The sequence below is a fragment of the Clavispora lusitaniae genome, assembly GCF_014636115.1.
Source record: "Clavispora lusitaniae strain FDAARGOS_655 chromosome Unknown tig00000078_pilon, whole genome shotgun sequence".
In the NCBI taxonomy this organism is placed as follows: Eukaryota; Fungi; Ascomycota; class Pichiomycetes; order Serinales; family Metschnikowiaceae; genus Clavispora; species Clavispora lusitaniae.
Genome location: NW_027093977.1, coordinates 471340 through 490473, shown reverse-complemented (window position 1 = coordinate 490473; position 19134 = coordinate 471340). Strand labels below are relative to the sequence as shown.

The 19134-nt window shown below is 40.5% G+C and overlaps 13 protein-coding genes across 13 annotated transcripts; 7 read left to right on the top strand and 6 right to left on the bottom strand. All coding sequences in view use genetic code 12, as the record gives it.

Annotated features, from left to right (window-relative positions):
• Positions 1-68: 68 nt before the first annotated feature.
• Positions 69-2723, bottom strand: FZO1 (mitofusin; the record flags this gene model as incomplete). Its single annotated transcript, XM_002616585.1, has 1 exon — positions 69-2723. One exon carries the CDS (start codon positions 2721-2723, stop codon positions 69-71), a length of 2655 nt encoding a protein of 884 aa, XP_002616631.1.
• A 474-nt stretch (positions 2724-3197) lies between these two features.
• On the top strand, positions 3198-3845 carry FOB63_002364 (ureidoglycolate hydrolase; the record flags this gene model as incomplete). Its single annotated transcript, XM_002616586.1, has 1 exon — positions 3198-3845. One exon carries the CDS (start codon positions 3198-3200, stop codon positions 3843-3845), a length of 648 nt encoding a protein of 215 aa, XP_002616632.1.
• A 9-nt stretch (positions 3846-3854) lies between these two features.
• Positions 3855-4661, bottom strand: FOB63_002363 (uncharacterized protein; the record flags this gene model as incomplete). The annotated part of the gene is made up of 1 exon (XM_002616587.1): positions 3855-4661. The coding sequence occupies one exon, from the start codon at positions 4659-4661 to the stop codon at positions 3855-3857; it is 807 nt and encodes a 268-aa protein (XP_002616633.1).
• Positions 4662-4916: 255 nt separating this feature from the next.
• On the top strand, positions 4917-7502 carry SEC15 (Rab GTPase-binding exocyst subunit; the record flags this gene model as incomplete). Its single annotated transcript, XM_002616588.1, has 1 exon — positions 4917-7502. The coding sequence occupies one exon, from the start codon at positions 4917-4919 to the stop codon at positions 7500-7502; it is 2586 nt and encodes an 861-aa protein (XP_002616634.1).
• Positions 7503-8309: 807 nt separating this feature from the next.
• Positions 8310-9176, top strand: PRE5 (proteasome core particle subunit alpha 6; the record flags this gene model as incomplete). Its single annotated transcript, XM_002616590.1, has 1 exon — positions 8310-9176. The coding sequence occupies one exon, from the start codon at positions 8310-8312 to the stop codon at positions 9174-9176; it is 867 nt and encodes a 288-aa protein (XP_002616636.1).
• A 65-nt stretch (positions 9177-9241) lies between these two features.
• FOB63_002360 (Hsp70 family ATPase) lies at positions 9242-11194 on the bottom strand (the record flags this gene model as incomplete). Its single annotated transcript, XM_002616591.2, has 1 exon — positions 9242-11194. The coding sequence occupies one exon, from the start codon at positions 11192-11194 to the stop codon at positions 9242-9244; it is 1953 nt and encodes a 650-aa protein (XP_002616637.2).
• Positions 11195-11289: 95 nt separating this feature from the next.
• FOB63_002359 (F-box protein) lies at positions 11290-12936 on the bottom strand (the record flags this gene model as incomplete). The annotated part of the gene is made up of 1 exon (XM_002616592.1): positions 11290-12936. The coding sequence occupies one exon, from the start codon at positions 12934-12936 to the stop codon at positions 11290-11292; it is 1647 nt and encodes a 548-aa protein (XP_002616638.1).
• Positions 12937-13041: 105 nt separating this feature from the next.
• Positions 13042-13869, top strand: FOB63_002358 (putative tRNA acetyltransferase; the record flags this gene model as incomplete). Its single annotated transcript, XM_002616593.1, has 1 exon — positions 13042-13869. The coding sequence occupies one exon, from the start codon at positions 13042-13044 to the stop codon at positions 13867-13869; it is 828 nt and encodes a 275-aa protein (XP_002616639.1).
• Positions 13870-13932: 63 nt separating this feature from the next.
• On the bottom strand, positions 13933-14439 carry FOB63_002357 (chaperone; the record flags this gene model as incomplete). The annotated part of the gene is made up of 1 exon (XM_002616594.1): positions 13933-14439. One exon carries the CDS (start codon positions 14437-14439, stop codon positions 13933-13935), a length of 507 nt encoding a protein of 168 aa, XP_002616640.1.
• Positions 14440-14726: 287 nt separating this feature from the next.
• FOB63_002356 (uncharacterized protein) lies at positions 14727-15179 on the top strand (the record flags this gene model as incomplete). The annotated part of the gene is made up of 1 exon (XM_002616595.1): positions 14727-15179. The coding sequence occupies one exon, from the start codon at positions 14727-14729 to the stop codon at positions 15177-15179; it is 453 nt and encodes a 150-aa protein (XP_002616641.1).
• Positions 15180-15596: 417 nt separating this feature from the next.
• Positions 15597-16868, top strand: UME1 (Ume1p; the record flags this gene model as incomplete). The annotated part of the gene is made up of 1 exon (XM_002616596.1): positions 15597-16868. One exon carries the CDS (start codon positions 15597-15599, stop codon positions 16866-16868), a length of 1272 nt encoding a protein of 423 aa, XP_002616642.1.
• A 537-nt stretch (positions 16869-17405) lies between these two features.
• On the top strand, positions 17406-18575 carry SPP1 (Spp1p; the record flags this gene model as incomplete). Its single annotated transcript, XM_002616597.1, has 1 exon — positions 17406-18575. One exon carries the CDS (start codon positions 17406-17408, stop codon positions 18573-18575), a length of 1170 nt encoding a protein of 389 aa, XP_002616643.1.
• A 17-nt stretch (positions 18576-18592) lies between these two features.
• On the bottom strand, positions 18593-19018 carry FOB63_002353 (uncharacterized protein; the record flags this gene model as incomplete). Its single annotated transcript, XM_002616598.1, has 1 exon — positions 18593-19018. The coding sequence occupies one exon, from the start codon at positions 19016-19018 to the stop codon at positions 18593-18595; it is 426 nt and encodes a 141-aa protein (XP_002616644.1).
• Between the last annotated feature and the right edge of the window lie 116 nt (positions 19019-19134).

The following is a 19134-nucleotide window of genomic DNA, read 5'->3' as shown; positions in this document are numbered from 1 at the left end:
AACAAAGAACTATAACACCTTCAATAATATGTACAAATGGGTAGTGTCACTCAAAGCAAAAGAGTCAGTCAATCGACAATATTCGCTCCTTCGAGATCGATTGCTTCCACAGCATCATGCTGTCTTTGGATTTTGCTCAACATGTCCAGGAAATATCCTCTGCTTAACTCAGCATCGTTTATTTCCCTCTCAAGATTCTCTTTTTCGATATTTCTCTTGTCAATGCTTGTTTGGAAATTGTTCATGACTTGTCGTGCTGGGTAATTCAATACCAGACGACATTCCTTTGAAATGCGATCAGCATTAACATGGGCATAGTCCAAGTCGTACACTTGCTTTCTCAATTTTCTAGCCTGCTTTCTGGGGAATGCGTTAGGAATGTCGCTAATGAGATAGAAAATTGCGAACCCACTCACACCAAGCGCAATTGGAACAATCGCCTTCTTAACGACAGATGGCTTCAAAAGATATGATAAAGAATAAGCCTTCCGAACCAAGGCACCGGTAGTGAGCAATTTAGTAGATGAATACAACGTGTGTAGAGTTAGTTGAGTAGGCAACAGTTTCTTCAAGGTTTCCACAGAAGTTGGAATTGACGACATTAGGAAAGTTGGAGAATAAGTTATCAATTGATCCTTGGTTGACATTATATGATCAGAAGGAATACCCAACCATGATAAAACAGATTCGAAAGATGGGTCGAAGAAATCCGACACTTCGATCAGATCGTCAAGCTTCTTTTTAATAGAATCTTTTCTTCTGGTAAACATGAGATCAGCATTGAATACCTTGTCTCCAAGAAATTCATCGCCGAGAGTAGTCTTACCGTACCTGATAATTTCCTCCACCGTACTCTGCGTGAGAATTCTTGCGTTCTGTTCACTTTTCAAAACAGATGAAACAATCGTGTCAATCATTCGTCTCTGTGTCTCTTTAGCATATTCATGAGCATATTGCAATCCTCTGTACGGCACGAATTGCGAATTACCAAAAGTTTCGACAGTTCCTATGATTTCTTTTCTTGTCGCTTCGTATGCTTCAGACGATGTTCTTTCGACTAACTTGTTAATGCGATCATTGACGTTAAGCGATTCCTGAACCATGTAATTGAATTTTGGAGCAATAGTTTCCTTTAAAACTTTTTTCTTAGCTTCCGTCTCCTTCAAGTAGATCGATTGGTTGATTTCTGACAAGATTTTTAAGTCGCTCAAAATATTTAACAAGTAACTCTTTGCGGGCAACAACTTTGAGATAGATCTTTTATCAAGGATAAACTTTCTTAACGAAGCTTCGAGGTGGTCAAAATTAGGATCGTCAAACGGTGGCTTATCATCTCCTGGGCCGTCTCCGTCATCTGGTCCTCCGTTCCCACCTTCAAAATTGTCTAAGACATCTGAAGAACTCACAAAATGAACAAAATCTTTGGCGTCTTTGAAAGTGTCAGGAGAGAGGTTCTTTACTTGATCCAAGATGCGAGCCATACACTTATTCTTGTCTCGGATATTATCAAACTTGTTCACAACAATAAAAACATATCTCTTTTCAGCGGCAGCGGCAGCAATGAATTCTTTCGCCGATAAAGTAAAATGGTTTTCGGAGTTCACAACAAACACCACCAAGTCGATTTCTTCTTGCCGAGAGAACACTTGGGTTGTTTGATACGAGTCCATGTTTAAGCCAGGAGCATCGATCAATTTGATATCGATGACACCATTACCAAGTAAACTTTCTTCAGCAGCCCTAGAATCCAAAACATAAACTTTCAAAAGACTGTAATTATCACACTCGTAAACAAGATCTTCGAGCTTATTCAATGCATGCTTTTCATATGTGGTTTCATTTCTTTTGTCGTACTCAGAACCAATTGGGACAGCATGTACTTCTTCAATTCCATTGTTTTCTTTGCTTGCATCAATAACTTCACAAAAGACAGAAGTGCAGGGTTGTTGATCTTCTGGCAAAACTTGACGTCTTAATAAAGCATTACAGAAGGTCGATTTACCAGCATTCAAATCTCCGGTTACGAAAACTTTAGAGGATGTGTCATCAATACGCTCCTTCAAGTTCAACAAGTACTTGACTTGCAGTGATAGTTTTTGTTCTAGCAATGTAGATATTGTCTTCTTGTCGAGTGTTGACATCACTTTATGGTCGTTGTGTCCCATCTTCAAATTAATTTTGAGGACCTTGAATGCTGCTCCATCTAGGGGGTCTTCTCCTAATTCAGTTTCATCATCCTTTATTTGTCCGATAGCCGACTTCCCCACGCTCTTAGATTCAAGATCTGTATTTCTTCTCACTAACGCTAAATGTGCCCTTGGAGAGTTCAATAAGACATTATCCGATTCAGCACTATCTGTCGGAAAGAATACCGGCCGTTGTCTATTCTCTTCAGATAATTCGTAAAGCATTTCTATCGTCTGAGTGATTGCTCTGTCCAACGCAACTCTGTTCTCGTTATAATACAACTGTCTCAATGAAGCATCAAATGCCAGTTTGCTCATGCTCGAGCTAGGTCCATGGTTGGTGTTCAAAGCTTGAGAAGAAGAGCCGGCATTTTCTTCGAAGACTGTTAGCGAATCGTGATGAAAGCTTCTATCTTGCGGCATATACATCATATACGAAGGCTCGTCATCCGCAGCAACTGTAGTAGAGTCATCATTATCAAGATTAGGTGAGGACTGCTTCTCCTTTGCCAACGCAAGTTTCAAATTTTGTGGCATGGTGATTAGATTTAATTTTGTAACCGTGGTATGTGGAGCAAATCACAAGATTTGATGATGGCGAGAGATGTACTGGTGTGATCGAAAGTTAAACATGACATGTGGGGAAGAAGGCTACATGTCGATATATTCAAACAATATACGTTGTCTGGTGCATAAAAGCTGTATCAATACCATGAAGTTTTCTTGGACAAATATTGGTACTTTTCCCAAACCCACATTTTAATAGTCGCTCTTGGACGTTACCAAATGCATCGGATATGAAATAAAAGCCAGAATTTTAATCCATAAAACTCTGAAAATTTACTATAGAGATGTTTACTATAACTCAAAGAAGAAGTGTCGTCATATCCGGCCAGTGCAATAATGTTTCTTTGTTAATCTTTAAAGGTGTGATAGATAGCATACATGCACACCTCGGGAATACCCGATAAGCTCAACCAATTATTCTAACTTCCTGAGAACTTGTACTCCATGCCTCTTCACACATTTGATACAACGCTATATGGCAAGATCGTGGCAGAAAAATTGACTCCAGAAAACTTTAAGCCGTATGGGGGAGTTATATCTGCCGATGACCAGATCAAAAACGTCCAGTCATCGTCTGCAAACTATGGGACGGCAGTTAAAATGCACAAGGTAGCTCCAATTACCAACAATTATGCTCTGTGTCCTAGCAGAAAGCAGGCAACCGCCAACTGGAATATTTTTCGATGCTCTGCTCCTAAGCATCTTATCTCAGGATCTGGGTTCAGCAAACAGTACAAAGCCAAGGTTTTAGAGAGACATCCATTTTCTACTCAGACATTTATTCCGATGGGTCATTGCCCAAACGAAGCAGCATACATAGTAATTGTTGCAACCACAGATAATTCAACAGCCCAAAACTTGCCTGATCCATCTACTTTAAAAGCCTTTGTTTGCAAGGGAAACCAGTCTGTGACATATGGAGTAGGAACATGGCATGCCCCCATGGTGGTGATAAATGAAGCTATTCTGTATCTTGATTTTGCAGTATTCATTCATGAAAATGGGGTTGCAGACGAAGATTGCCAAGAATGCTATTTTGAGCCTGGGTACACTATTGAATACGCCAATCCACTGACGCAACCCAAGCTCTGATAAGGTATATCAAAAATATTCAAGAAACTCATCCACCAAGCCATCGACGTAGCCTTTTCTCTCATTTTCCTTCATTTCTTCAACCTTCAGCTTTTCTATCTGTAACTTTTGAAGCAAGACATCCAATGTTGGAATATTGCAATCGTCTTCCTGTAGTAAACCTTGAGTCATCAGTGTCATTTTCTCTTTCTTGTATGCCATGTAGTCTTCATTTGACACATGTGTTAAATGCTTCTGTGTCCACTCATGTGTTTCTAGAACTTCGAGTAAACGGTCCTTTCCCATTTTGTCCCTGAACTCATTCATGCCGCTATCATTAAAGTACACAAATTCAAACCCATTAAGTAAAACTAAATCTTCGAGGTCTGCCATCGTGTCTTGTTCTATATCATGTTCAGACACGCCCATGACAATGAAAAATGGATCATTATCTTTGAGGAGATCTTTCATATTACTTAGTATATCCAATTGCTGTTTAATAACGTTGTCATCCCACTCATTAACGCACACAGTGAAAACCACTCCTTCGATGACTTCCCGGAGATCTGCCATCGTATCGCTTTCAAATTCCCCAAACCACGTTTGAAGGGAACTTATCCATTTCTCTTCTGGTTCTTTCCGGCTTTCAGGGAATTCCTCTATTAGTAGATTGACATCCACAGAGAAGTATTTCGTCTTTAGGTTGCACTTATACATTAACCCACTGTGTGAATCATCGGATATGGTTTCTGTCTCATAATCACCTGAGATAAACTGGGCAAAACGGATTTTTCCCGACTTAGGGGGACCTAGTACTAGAACATTATTTCTATCCATGAATAACGGTGTGGTGAAAGAGAGTTAAGGTACTGTATCCAACATACTTGAGCTGCTATAGATTACAAACGACACATGAACAATATGGATCAGGTATTGCTCAAAGTAATTGACTTGTACTTCTATAAGATTGCTTTAAGAATATTTGCTTAAAGTTATAGTTGTGTAGCCCATGATAGTTCTTAACTGCTGTCGTCTTGTACTGCACGCAAAACTTCAAGTCATAAACGTGAACATAGATCAACAACTTCCTCCATGGCATCTACGGGATCGCAAATGAACGGCCTGAAAGATAGAGCCATGACAATGGTTAAGCCGAATTCGGATGATATAGATGCAATCCAGCTTGAGAATTTGTTTATAAGAGATGCTGATGTTTTTCAAACATCTTTACATTCTGAAGACTACCTTGACAGCTTAGTTCCTATCATTACCGATGCATTGAGGGCAAATGCGTTATCGGATTTTATTGTCAAATTGAATAACATAGTGAAGGCCAAAGATGACGAATTGAATGACATATCGTTGAACTCAGCACATGACATCAACACCTGTATTGATACTATCGATACCGTATCCACTGAGTCACAAGAGTTGAGTGTAAACTTAAGTCAAGTGAACAAAATACTCAATAAATCCGTGTTCGAACTTATATCTAAGAAGAAAGCTCTCATCAAATGCAAGGAGACATCCCAGAAGATTGAAGAGACATCCGTGGTACTCAATTTGTGCATTCAGGTGTTAGAGATTTCGAATAAGATTCTTGATTGGATCAAACAGCACAAATATTTTAGTGCATTGAAGTTAATTGATGAACTCTCCTCCATTCATTTGCCCAAAGTGAAAGATTTTACTTTTGCCGTGAAGATATATGATTCTATCCCGCACTTAACTGCCATGATCAAAGAAGAGTCCTTCGATAGTTTAAGCAAATGGTTATCTACACACATTGAGCGGAAAGTTGATGTTATTGGCGAATGCATTTTCGCTAACCTCGCAGAACTACAAGAAAATTGGGAAAAGCTTCGAAACAATGCCAAAATTCCCGCCTTATTACCTCACCACCTCAATTCTCCAGTGGAAGTTTCTATGCGTGATCCGTCGCTATATTTGAATGTTTTTGACTCAAAGGAACTTCAGATCCCTCTCGCACCTATCTACGACTGCATTCTTGTGTACCAATCACTAAATGATATTGGCTCATTAGCTTCCATTTATCACAAAGAATGGATGAAGAAATACCAGAGAATCATTTATCCCATTACATTGTCTGCCAATGTTAAAGGAAGACAGTTATCATCTCATGATCCTTCTGTTTCTTTTCAAAATCTAGAAAGCTTGGCTGCTTACTTGCAAAAAATTGCTGCCTTCTTCGTCGTTGACAAACAGCTCAACAAGCAAACGAAATTCGAGTTAAGATCCAACAGTACAGCAGATGATTTGTGGGAATCCTATTCAGTAAAGCTCAAACCTGTGCTTATCAATTTTTTGCAAAGCCACAAATGGGGAGTCAATGACTTAGGAATATTAGCAGATTTCAAGGATTTGTTAGGGAATTTCTTGCAAGTCATGGAGAACAGCCAGTACAAAATCTCTGATCTCTACACGATTATGATTGATATTTTCAGAGATTACTTTGGACCTATTTTGATTCAACATTTTAGAATAGAGTTCATTGACTCTATTCAGTCTGATCATTACATGCCTTTGGTTGTGACAGACCGTCATGACTACGATAATGTGATGAAGATTTGCTGGTACAAGAAGGATGCAAATTTTGCTCCTCGCAATGTCCATTCGATGCCAATATCATTTCCATTCAGCGAAGACTACGTCCACTATTGTTTAGGAATAAGGACACTTTTAAAAGATGTTCTAGAATTTACCTCCCGTCATTACAGCCACGAATTATCTGATCTTAACCATATTATTGTGAACGATATTTTTGAGAAAGTTTTGGGGAATGAGCCGGGAATAGGTATTTGCAACGACATTAAAGAGTTCATTAGCAAGAATTCGAATAACAAGGAAATCGTGGCACAAAGCTATACCAATTTGGAATATTACCTCTTCAGTTTGTATGAAATTGGTAAGCTTTTAGATGAGAGATTGAGAGCTACAAATGGGATTGGAATTATCAATATCGACACACATTCCGTATTCAAATTGAAGGCTATAGAGCTTTTCACGAGTATAAGGAAATTCTCAGAGGATGCAATTTTCAAGATGGTAGATGTCAAACTAAAAGAGTTGTTGGACATGGTTGAGTACGATGATTGGATGCCTCAAACGTCCAACACTGATCCGAACTTTTTCATTCTCGACTTCTCTCTCTTTTTAGAGAATTTGTTCAACTCCATCTTTACTAACTTACCGTCGTCCTTCCGCACATTGGGTTTATTCAGAAGTTTTGACTTCATCGCTGAATATTTCTTGAACATATTGGAAGATGCCCCTCATTACAATCGCATTGCTATTAGTAATCTAAATTTGGATATCACCCATCTTGAAAAATCTATGGCCAATTTAGCGCAGAGCGAATCGAACGACCCAGAACAAGGCTCTGTTGCTTTACAATCGACATTTGAGACTTTAAGACAAAGCATTGATTTATTACTTTTGGAAAACTACGACGAGTTTATCAAAAATCCTTCATTCAGAATGCGCAGGTTTGATCGCTTGAAGTATGAAGATGCCATGAAACTTATTAAAAAAATGCAGGTTCCTAGGGATGATGCAGACAACCAAAGCATAGCTGAGCTGACTAATGCTAACTCTTCTATTTTAGACAGAGAAAGTTCTCTTCTAAGTAAGTGGAAGTTCAGGATCTCTGATCAGTGATTAGCTCCAAAATTTTAACTTGCTGTACCACTTGTCGGCTGACTTGATGTGTTGCAGTTTTACTTCTTCAAGCGTTCTCTGTAGTTCATCTTCGAGCATGTTTGCTTGTTTTATCAAACTATTTTCTACCTGTTCGTACTCCAATGAATACCACAAGGCGTTTAATCCCATATAAACGCTCGACGCCAATAAGAAGGTGTGGAAGAGAGGATATCTAAAATCCGCTAGCCGTGGCTTCGTAGCTTGCACGTGTCCGTCGAAATTCTCTGAAAATTTAACAGAGTAATTCCGTCCCGACCTGCGTGATACTCTATAGATAATGGGGAGTTGGCGTTGAAGAAATAGCATTGAATAAGATCTAGAGAATGCCTTGAGGGTTTGGGTGAGAGGGTTTTATCTATTGGTGTACGGGTGTATTCATACTCCCTTCATATTTACCAGAAACTGGTTCTTCTTCACCGTTATAAATACACATCATATTCTGATAAACCATTTACAAGTCACTTCAGCGTAGCATTCAATTGGTTTCGATACAAGATTACCGCTTCAAAAGGGTTGATGGGTGCTACGCGTGACATTCAGAAGCATCACATCAGCAGATGCTATACATCTTCACATTATGCACCCACATATATTAAGGGAGCTAATGGTGAGATATGTGACAGCATTGTATGTTTACCAGACTCTCTTGAATGCTTTTAGTAGTGACGTTGGTATCTTTCTAAAATCCTGCATGCATCTGAGTAGTCTCACACCAGAAGTGGCAAGAAGGTATTAATCACCCACTAGTCTCTCACAAGCCGATTCATGTTCAGAAATAATTACGACAACGACTCTGTCACATACTCGCCGACCGGGCGCCTTTTTCAAGTCGAGTATGCTTTAGAGGCTATCAAACAAGGATCTGCCACTGTTGGTATTGCTTCGGCAAACCATGTTGTCTTGGTGGCATTAAAGAGAAACGCCGAAGAACTTGGCAGTTATCAAAAGAAGATCATCAAGGTTGACGATCATATGGGTATCGCTTTAGCAGGATTGGCTCCTGATGCCCGTGTTTTATCTAATTACTTGCGTAAGCTTGCCATGAACTCCAAACTTGTTTTCAACAGACCTTTGTTAACATCTAAAGCTGCGTTGTCAATTGCGGACAAGGCTCAAGAAAACACTCAGCTGTATGGCTCTAGGCCCTATGGTGTCGGCTTATTGGTCGGTGGATGGGATGAAACAGGCGCTCACTTATATGAATTTCAGCCATCTGGATCGGTATTAGAGTACTATGGTGCAGCCATTGGAGCTAGATCTCAGGCTGCCAGAACCTACTTGGAGCGTAATTTAGAAACCATCAGGCAGTGCACTGAAATTGAAGATCTTGTCGTTCATGGATTGAATGCATTGAGAGATACCTTATCGCAGGATATGGAGTTGACTATGAAAAACACATCTGTCAGCGTTGTTGGAAAAGACCAAGATTTCGTTGTTTATGATGACGAAGATGTACAAGTCTGGTTGGACAAGCTTGATTCCACTTCTAACGCCCGAGATGTTGACGAAGCAGGCGATGCTGGTAACGCAGGAGATGACGAGGCCGCTGAGGCTGAAAATGCTGATGCTACAGGAACAGCTTCCGGTGCAAATGAAGAAAATACTGCTTCGGATAGAATGGATACTGACTAGTGTTGCTCCATAGAAGATATATTAGCTTTGGGAATTACCTATTTACATGTAGTATACACTGGCGATTACTTCGTGTCTTGCAATTGTTTCTGTTTCAAAGCAACCTTTTGGATAGCGGCCATACAGATACTTTGTAAGTGATTGACTTGCTCAGTCATCAGGCCAACATCGTGTAAGATTTCTCTCTCTCTCACATCGATGACTTTGCTCCGCAAGTCTGACAAGACGTCCTTAATCTGCTTCTTTTCTTCTTCTTCCATCAACTCTCCAAATTGAGCCAAGGCATTCTCAGCATCAGTACAAAGAATGTCCACTCTGGTGGCGTTTTCAACATGATTCTTATACTCTGCATCCTTCTTGGCATTTGCTGCACTCTGCTTTAAAATGTCCTGGACCTCCAGTTCCGACAAACCAGTTTGTCCAGATACTTGAATTGAAACCGAGTTCGGTTTGTTATAGTGCGGAGAGTCCTTATCATATGGTGTCTTATCAGTAGCAGAAACATTTATGATACCATCAGCATCAATATCAAACGACACAGCAATTTGTGGAGTTCCTTTCGGTCCATATGGGATATTTGCCAACTTAAAATTGCCAATGAGTTTGTTGTCCTTCACCATAGGACGCTCACCTTGAAACACCCGAATTTCAACGCCGGTTTGACCATCTACAGCAGTGGAGAAGACCTGTTCCTTCCTCACAGGAACTGCGGTGTTTCTAGGGATAAGCGGACTGAAAATTCCCCCGTACGTTTCAATTCCCAAAGTCAACGGAGTCACGTCCAAGAGAACAACGTCCTTTATTTGACCAGATAAAACTGCTCCTTGGATGGCTGCACCCAACGCAACAGCCTCATCTGGGTTCACACTGGTGTTTGGAGTCTTCTTAAAAAGGTCCTCAACAACTTTACGGATCTTCGGCATTCTGGTCATTCCTCCAACAAGTATAACTTCATCGATGTCTTTAACAGTCAATTCGGCATCACGAATACATCTCTTCACTGGATCAATCGTCTTGTTAATCAAATGTAGAGACATATTGTCTAATTCATCTTCTGTCAACCGCATTTGAATATGCTTGTCTTCATAAATAAAAGGAATGTTAATTTCCGACTCCTTGACATGGGAGAGTTCAATCTTGCATTTCTCAGCTGCTTCACGCACCCGCTGAACCGCCATCCTATTTTCGGAAAGGTCAATTCCTGTTTTACGTTTGAAGTCATCGAGGATATAATCCAAGAGCAATATGTCAAAATCTTCGCCACCTAAATGTGTGTTCCCATTCGTCGCTCTGACTTCGAAAACACGGTCCTCGATATCCAAAATGGATACATCAAAGGTCCCACCACCAAAATCGAAGACAGCCACCACACCATCATTCTGTTTCTCGTTAATGCCATAGGCCAATGCTGCTGCTGTCGGTTCATTGATGACACGCAACACATCTAGGCCAGCTAGTTTCCCAGCATTCTTGGTGGCTTGTCGCTGTGAATCATTGAAGTACGCTGGAACGGTGACTACCGCATGTTTGGCTTCGGAAGGAAGATGAGTGTCAGCAACTTGCTTCATCTTATTCAATATGAAACTTCCCACCTGAGAGGGTGAATACCGAACACCGTCTGATGTTTGGACATATGCATCTCCACTTTCATGCCGAACAATTGAATAGGGCACATTGTTGATATCTTTTTGCACCTCTTCGTCTTCGAACTTTCGACCGATTAACCTCTTTGTGGCAAAGAAGGTGTTCCGTGGATTAATAAGAGCTTGTCTCTTTGCAGGAAGCCCTACCAAGGTTTGTGAGTCTCTTGTGAATGCCACGACAGAAGGGGTTGTTCTCCCGCCTTCTTCATTTTCGAGAATCCTTGCATCCTTGCCTTCGACTACCGCAACTGCGGAATTGGTGGTACCAAGATCAATGCCAATAACGCTATGTTTGAATCTCCGCATAGATGGTGGTAGTTGCCTTTTGAAGACAGTATCCTTAATTGCCGATAAATATAGGGATCTTTGAAGCATTGGTGAAGGAGTAATGGACTATCTCAGTCTGAAGTATGAAGTCGTTTGAGTCAATGAGTAGTATATCACGTGACCTGGTTCTCAGTACATGCCGGTTAGTTGTGGGAGCTAGAAACCATACGTATGTTCTTGTCTTCGTGAAGCATGTAAGGATATAGGCAGGCTCCGATGAAAACAAACCCTTCACTCTGGAAAAGCCAGCATAAAAGTTTTTTTGTTTGTTCCAAATCAGATGTGTCCACAGGATAAATACTGGCCTCTTGGGCGAAACAAATCCGCGTAAAATCGTGGGGACACACACAGTATGATCCACTTTCACGGTCAAACAGAATTATAGAACCAATATATTCCATGTTTCTGTTGATAACAAGTAAGCCATTCCCAAATTTCTCACTTATATTTTTAACGCAAGTGTCTTCTTTGTTAGAATTTTCAACTGCTAAATGATTTCGAAGTATTGAAGTGACTGTAGTAATTGTTCTCCTATCATTTTCGGAAAGGCTAGAGGAGTAGAAGTATGAAAGCATATCATCTGCATCCTTGATCGTAGAAAAGATAGATTCATTTGAAATCGCAGCTTTGAAAACTTGAATGAAGAATTTCCATCGCGTGGCCGAGGGACTCCAAGGAAAATGAAAGTTCTGCAAAAGTGAAACTGTAGGAGACTGGTCAGGTAAGACCATAAGGTCTAGTACACGACGGGGTGTTAATGGTGCCAAGGGATTTCGAAGCAGAACGGGGTTTACTCTGCGAGCAATAATTTGGATTTCGCTTGGACGACTTGCCAACCTAACTTCAATAGAACCTACCCAAACAACAACTGCAGAAGCTCTCACTGTAAGATCTGGGAAATAATTACCTACTTTAATTCTCACTTTCCCAAAGACAGCTTCTGTTAATATTTTAGCAACCATTGCTGCAATCATCTCTTTACTGCCGACTCCATCTCCATTGTATGCCCGGAGTATATTCAATGCGGGATGTTGTTTCTTGGGCTTTGGAAGCAAGCGCATGATTTGTTGAATTATGTGATGAAGAAACTTAATAAAGGATGACCAATCTGGAAATCCCAAAGTTCCTTTCGAAATCGGCAATTGTGCGCTGATTTGCTTGCGCATGCGATACAATTGTTTAGAGCGATTCCTCACTAGTAGGGGAAAGTTGAAATCTGCTCGAGAGACTTCGAAAAATGTCCTTTCAATGATAGTAGTGCTATTTGTTTTCGCCTCTTGGAAATATGCAACAGCTTTTCGAAAATTTTGTAGATGCATCAAGAGCTGGGCCCAAGAAACACGCGACTGGGGTTGCATTGTGTTTCCTTCTCTTACACATTCCATAAAGTCTGCAACTGTAGAATCATAAACAATCATGATTGGTATCATATACTCGTCTTTTGCAGTGAGTTTGTGGATCTTTCTCCGGAGACATATTTCTTTATCTTGTGATGAGATAAGGTCTCCGACATTAGACTCTTGAACCCAGTCAAGAAAAGTCTCAATTTCACAGCATAACTTCCATAATTGTTCTTTCGAGAGAATTTTATCAGTTTCACTAAAGGACCATTCAAAATTATCTATTCTCTGAGCGAAGTTTGATGCCAATACCACTTCATAAAAACGGCGGTTGTCTATTGTTTCTTTTACCTTCCGGCTCGTTTGTGTGATGGATACGTAGTCTCGAAATGACACATGCTTCAATATCGCCTCGACGATTTCTTCGGGAAGGTCCCACCATTGGGACATTTTAGGTCATAAAAGATAGGCAAGCTTATGGTTGTTGTGTATCTAAAACAGTGATGAAGATGCGACTGAAAAATATCCCAGATAGTTCTTCACCACATATTAGATATGGCCAAAAGGAAAAACGAATCTTCGGGAGGTAACCGGAATAAAAAATATAAAGTCAGTGGTTTCATTGATCCTAATACGTGCGGTGTCTATGCTACGTGTAACAGAGGAAAAGAGCAAGGATGCAGAAAAGAGTTGATGCAACTATTTTCGGAGAAGCTCGATACGTGGTACCCTGATTGGAAAGACGAAATTGCAGACGAGGAAACACCAGAGGATGAAGATAAAAAGTTGTCTGTTGAGGAGCAGATTAAGAAAGAAGTGGAGGACCTAAAAGAATCACAAAATGGTAAGAGTTCAAACAGCCCGCTCCAGCCTATGGATTTGGGGTGTGAGTGCCTCGTGTTTATCAAGATGAAGAAACCTATCCATCCTGCTGATTTCATTCATCGCATTTGTCAAGAAGCATACGAGTCCAAGGAGAAAAACACCAGATTTACCCAGAAATTGACTCCAGTGACATACTCTGTATCAGCATCGATGGATGAGCTCAAGAAACTTGCAGCAAAGGTTTTGAAACCTCATTTCCATAAAGAGGAACAAGAACCAGTTAAGTTTGCCATCCAAGTTACAAGAAGGAATTTTAATACCCTAGAGAAAGACGACATTATTAAGACTGTCGCTACTGCCGTCGGGCATGAACACGGGCACAAAGTCGACTTAAAACAGTACGATAAGTTGATATTGGTTGAATGTTACAAAAACAACATAGGAATGAGTGTTGTGTCGGATTATCTTAAATTTGAGAAATTCAACTTACAGCAAATCTTTGAAAAGGATATGGGTCCTGGTACTAGTGTTTCGCGAGTAGCCGAGAGCAAAAAATAATTGATGCATTGTACATTATCTTATATAGACTTTTAATCTTATACAATCTTTTCACTCGAGTCTTCAACTTAACCATACACGTTCAATAATGTGTGTGACGGGTTTCCAAGAGAGCCAGTCAGCTTCCTTGTTGGGAATTAACCCCATTTGATTCAATTTCCACAAACCTATAGCCATATTCATCAACTGACAAAGAACAAACACAATCTTAGGCAAAAGAATTTCAGATGAGTTTCGGTCATTTCGTAAAGAGCTAAAGGAGGAGTTGGTTTCCCTAACTATAGCATTCAATGGGTTCCAGATTAACATCAAAGCCATTGTTACGGGGATTATTTGCATCGAATTTCCCGTCATATAGCTCATGATTAAGTTCATGGGAATACTTTTGGCTGGACTTGTGGCTACTTCCCAAGCCATTTTCACTTTTAGACTGTCCAACTCATTTTGTGATGGTTTCTTCACAGCAGCCACTTTCTTGCTTTTCACATGATCAGCACCAAAGCCAGCAGGCGCTAAAAGGTTAGGCAAAGGCTGTTTCACTTGGGGACAGAAAAGTTCCTCGAAAGCCATTGATAAAAGAAAACGATTACTGAGTAGTTATTGTACACTCCAGAGTATTGTGTCTACTCAGAGAACGAGAAAGAAGGCAAACAAAGCAATATCGATAATTACCCCGATAACATTCAGACACTTCTTGCCGGCCCAAAATGTTTCGGTGTGCTTCATTTCATTATTTGGTCTCTACAGATTTATCCAGAATTCCCATTGTACCACCCTGTAAGTGTACGGGGTCACGTGCTGTCCTACCTTTCCCGAATGAAGGCGGAGAGAGATAGGAGGGACTACACTCTCAAATCATGAGTTTGGGAATTCACTTTAGCAAAAATCCTCTTGACAAGATCATTGGTCTCTCCATTGTGCTATCTATGGGATTCCTTTTGGTTATACTTGCTGGAATATATGGCAATTGGTTTCCAATAGTGGATGGGATCATATTTGCTGTGGCATATTTGCCAGTGGTGGTTACACAAAGTGCATTCAATCTGAGTGACTACGACTTTAATTTTGATCCCAGTACAACTTCAAGAACCCTGGTTATCAAAGAGTTTGGCATGTTTGTCTCAGCTGCACTCTTTGTTACTGGTGTCTATTTGCCAATTCTTCTCCATCACTCGCTAATTTTGACCAGAACGGCTGTGATATTAACTTTGTTTGGTGGATTTTTGATTTATGGCACCGTCTACACATTTAGCCGAGCATTTGATAATCCAGAAGGCGAGGCTGATGACTTAGGAGGCGGAGTCATCTGATGCCGTCTCTTCTATTTGTGGGTTACCGTCCATCAAATGTTTTCAATGTAATATATCAATTCAAATAAAATGAATGATCATGTATCATTGCAACTGTTGCATTGCACGAATGGCCTTGGTTTCAGATAGTCACGGCTCCCAATTAGTCGTTATGCATTGTTGATCAATGTTGGATATTGTAAGCGAAATCGAAATATACTGTAGTCTTCTCATTTCCATATTTACTAATTGTCGTTAACTTACAGATTCAAATCTTTCCCTGATTCTATCCATCTCCCGTTACTGATTTCTCTATCTCCGCCTTTCTAACTGTAATCTTATCATGTGTCTTGGTTTCCGCACATCTATAACGCGAGTACACACTTTACAACATTTGAATATTCTCACTGCACTTCGATACCTTTTGCAGAGAAAGAAATGTCGCTTGCAGACCCTTTGGTAGCTGCTGAGCGTCAGATTGTCTCTGAGCATCAGCTCCGTGAACAGGTGATCAACGAAGAATTTAAAATATGGAAAAAAACCGTGCCATTGCTTTATGACACAATACATACCCATGCAATGAAATGGCCGCTCATGGCCGTGCAGTTTTTGCCGAAATACACTGTTTCCGAAGATAAGAATACCATATCTGTGAACTTGGCCATTGGAACTAACACCTCTGGTCGAGAACAAGACCTTGTCCAAGTGGTTAGTCTAGACCTTCCTAGCACATTTGCTCCAGATTTTGATGAGTTTGCCGTGAGTTCAAGTATCCCTATACCTATGAATGGCTCAGAAAGTCTGTTCAAAGTGGTACACTCGTGGAACCACCCAGGTGAAGTGAACAAGTTACAGGTTTCTCCAGATGGAGAAAGTATTCTTACATTTGACAATCAGGGGACTGTGCACTTGTTCAGCTCTCCAGAAAAGCCATCAGTGGACTTCAAATTCCATGACAGTGAAGGTTATGGTTTGGACTGGGTCTCGTCTACTGAGTTTTTGTCTGGAGCCAATGACTCCAAACTTGCCTTGTGGGATGTTGTCAAACCAGAGGCTCCGAAGGAGAAAATTCTTACTCATTCTGCGGTGATAAATGATATTAGCTTCAGTCGGCCGTCAAAGTATCTCTTTGGTTCCGTATCTGATGATTTTTCAACACAGATCCACGACATTCGTGCCATTAACCAATCGCCTGTCATTAAGATTACTAACAATCACGTTGCGAATGCCATCTCTTTTCATCCTTCAGTTTCCTCACTTTTTGCTACGGCGGGGAAAGATAATGTGGTCAAGTTATATGATGCTAGAAATGTCAATGAGCCAATTCGTCTCCTATTTGGCCACAACGACTCAGTAGTGGGATTAACTTGGGACGCTGACAATGAACCTAACTTGTTGCATTCGTGGGGCTTAGACAAAAGAGTCATCACATGGGACTTGAATTACTTGGGCGAAGAATACACTTATCCCACATCAGAGTCTTCGGATTCTAAGAGGAAAACACGTCACATGGAAGACCCCTGCTTGAAGTTTGTCCACGGAGGACACACAAACAGAATTAACGACTTTTCTGTGCATCCTACTATCTCCAACCTTTATGCTAGTGTAGGAGATGACACGTTATTGGAGGTCTTCAAGCCAAAAACCTTGGTGGAAGAAGACGACCAGAAGGAGGACGACAACTCTGACGAAGCTGAAACCAAAGAGTAGATAAAACTGAAGGTCAATCTGAAGACAGTTTGGAAATAATGTATAGTAAAAGAAAATTATCTAGTATTTCATGAAGGCATTTTATTACGCATGCTCCAGGAAAAGCTACACCATTGACTGGTCATAAACCATATTACAATATGAACACGTACTCTTCAATTTTATGCTAATTTATACTGCCCAGTACCCGCCCAAACCAGCAAGAGAGGACTATAAGAGTCCAAAAAAAAAAAAAAAAAAAAAGCATAAAATGTGTATTCCATGCTCTCTAACTACATCGCGAGTAAGAAATTCGTATAAGAGAAAACTGAATTCTTCATTTTGATTGCCTCTCACTACTGTTACTTGTTCTGGCTCTTTCCGTTCCATTAGTAGGTATGGACTTTGTTTTAGTATAAATTTCAGTGATCAGCTGAAATTGTATCACAGATTTTGTAGATTTGATTACTGTACAGACTGCATTAGTGAGGAAAGATGTAAGAGTGTGTATATTCCATTGATAAATACAATACTTGAACAACTTAAGACAGACCCAGTATGGCCGAAATTAGAGAGAAAACACCTCTAGAGACCACACTGACGCCAGAAACGGAGCATGATTTAGTCCGGAAAAGAAAATCAAAGTCGCCATCTCTCGCGGTGGAGACTAAGCGTGCAAAAGATGAAGATGTGGAATCCAACGAAGATATAGCAAAACAGTACAAAAGGTTCAAAGCGGCTCCCAAGTACAATCTTAACTCAGAGGAAGTGTATTGTATATGCCGCAAGCCGGATCATGGTGGTGAACTTATGGTGGGTTGCGATGGATGTGAAGAGTGGTTCCATTTTAAGTGTATGAAGATTAATTCACAGTACAAGCATCTCATTGATAAGTTTTATTGCAAATTTTGCCAGTGGAAGGGTGTGGGGTCCATGCTTTGGAATCGAAAATGCCGTATGCCTGGATGCTTCCAGCCTATAAGAAAGGCGGAAAAATCCAAGTACTGTTCTGAGGAATGTGGAAGAAGATATCTCCAAGGCAAACTTCAAGGGTCAGAAGTGTTGACGCCACAACACATCAAATTCGTGCTTACATATATCAACACGTACGATGATTTAATTAAGATGGGTGTGGAATTTCCTGAGCTCCCAGAAGTCCTGCCGCTTGATATGGAAAAGCTTCCATTGCATATACGAAATGAACTTGTTGAAAATGCATCTAAAGTGGATAAAGTTCAATCCGAACACAGTTTGGTTACCGCTCGCGAGCTGTTCCTTCCGATCATCAAAGAGAAGATTCGTATCATTAACGAGAGACTCCAGAACACCGTAGAACCCGTGGAAGAGGAGTCAGCAAAGAAAAAGAAGAAAAAGGGCTCGAAAACCAAAAAGGTTGATTTATGTTGTTTCGATAAACGTCTTGATGATCTTCTTACAAAAGAAGAGTACGAAAAGATGATACAGAGTGATAATATCTATGAGACATTCAAGGACGAGATTGATGAGATCGTGCATGCGTACAACAATCAAGACAACATAAGCTATAACGGATCTATGTGTTTACAGGATCGGCGAAAGTGTTTGCGCCATAACGGTTGGTTTGGCCTTTTAACAGACCAGGTATGGAAGAGGCGGACAGAATTAGAAAATGCCTTGCAAAAATTGGAAGAAGAAAAGTTTGAAACTTTACGTGCCTACAGTATCCTGAGATACGAAGAAGATAAATGAGATTTATTCGTCCTATGTTACTTCTTTTCTCCCTGGATCGTAGCCACGATATTTCTTCTGTGCATATACCTGCGGAATTCACACAAGTATACGCCTTGCCATGTACCAGTGGCTAAGCGACCATTGCGGATAGGAATTGTTACGCTGACTCCGATCAACGAGCTCTTAACATGGCCTGGCATGTCATCAGGACCTTCATCCGCATGGATGTAAAAGTCACCTTCAGGAACCACACGATCTAATGATGTACCCATATCTTCTCTGACATCAGGATCGCAATTTTCGTTGAGGGACAAACCAGCTGAAGTGTGCTGGAGGAACAAGTGCAAGAGGCCAACTTTGTAATCTTTAATCTGAGGAACATTGCGGATGACCTCGTCTGTGATGAGGTAACAACCTTTTGAATGAGCCGGAAGGGTGAACGAAACTTGATCCCAAGACATTTTTTAGAAAGAAACTTGTTGAATGAAGCTACTGTGTGATTCTTCGCGTGAGCTATAGCAAGGTTATCAATCAGTTGTGCGATTTTCATCAATCGTGCACACTACGCAATAGGAAA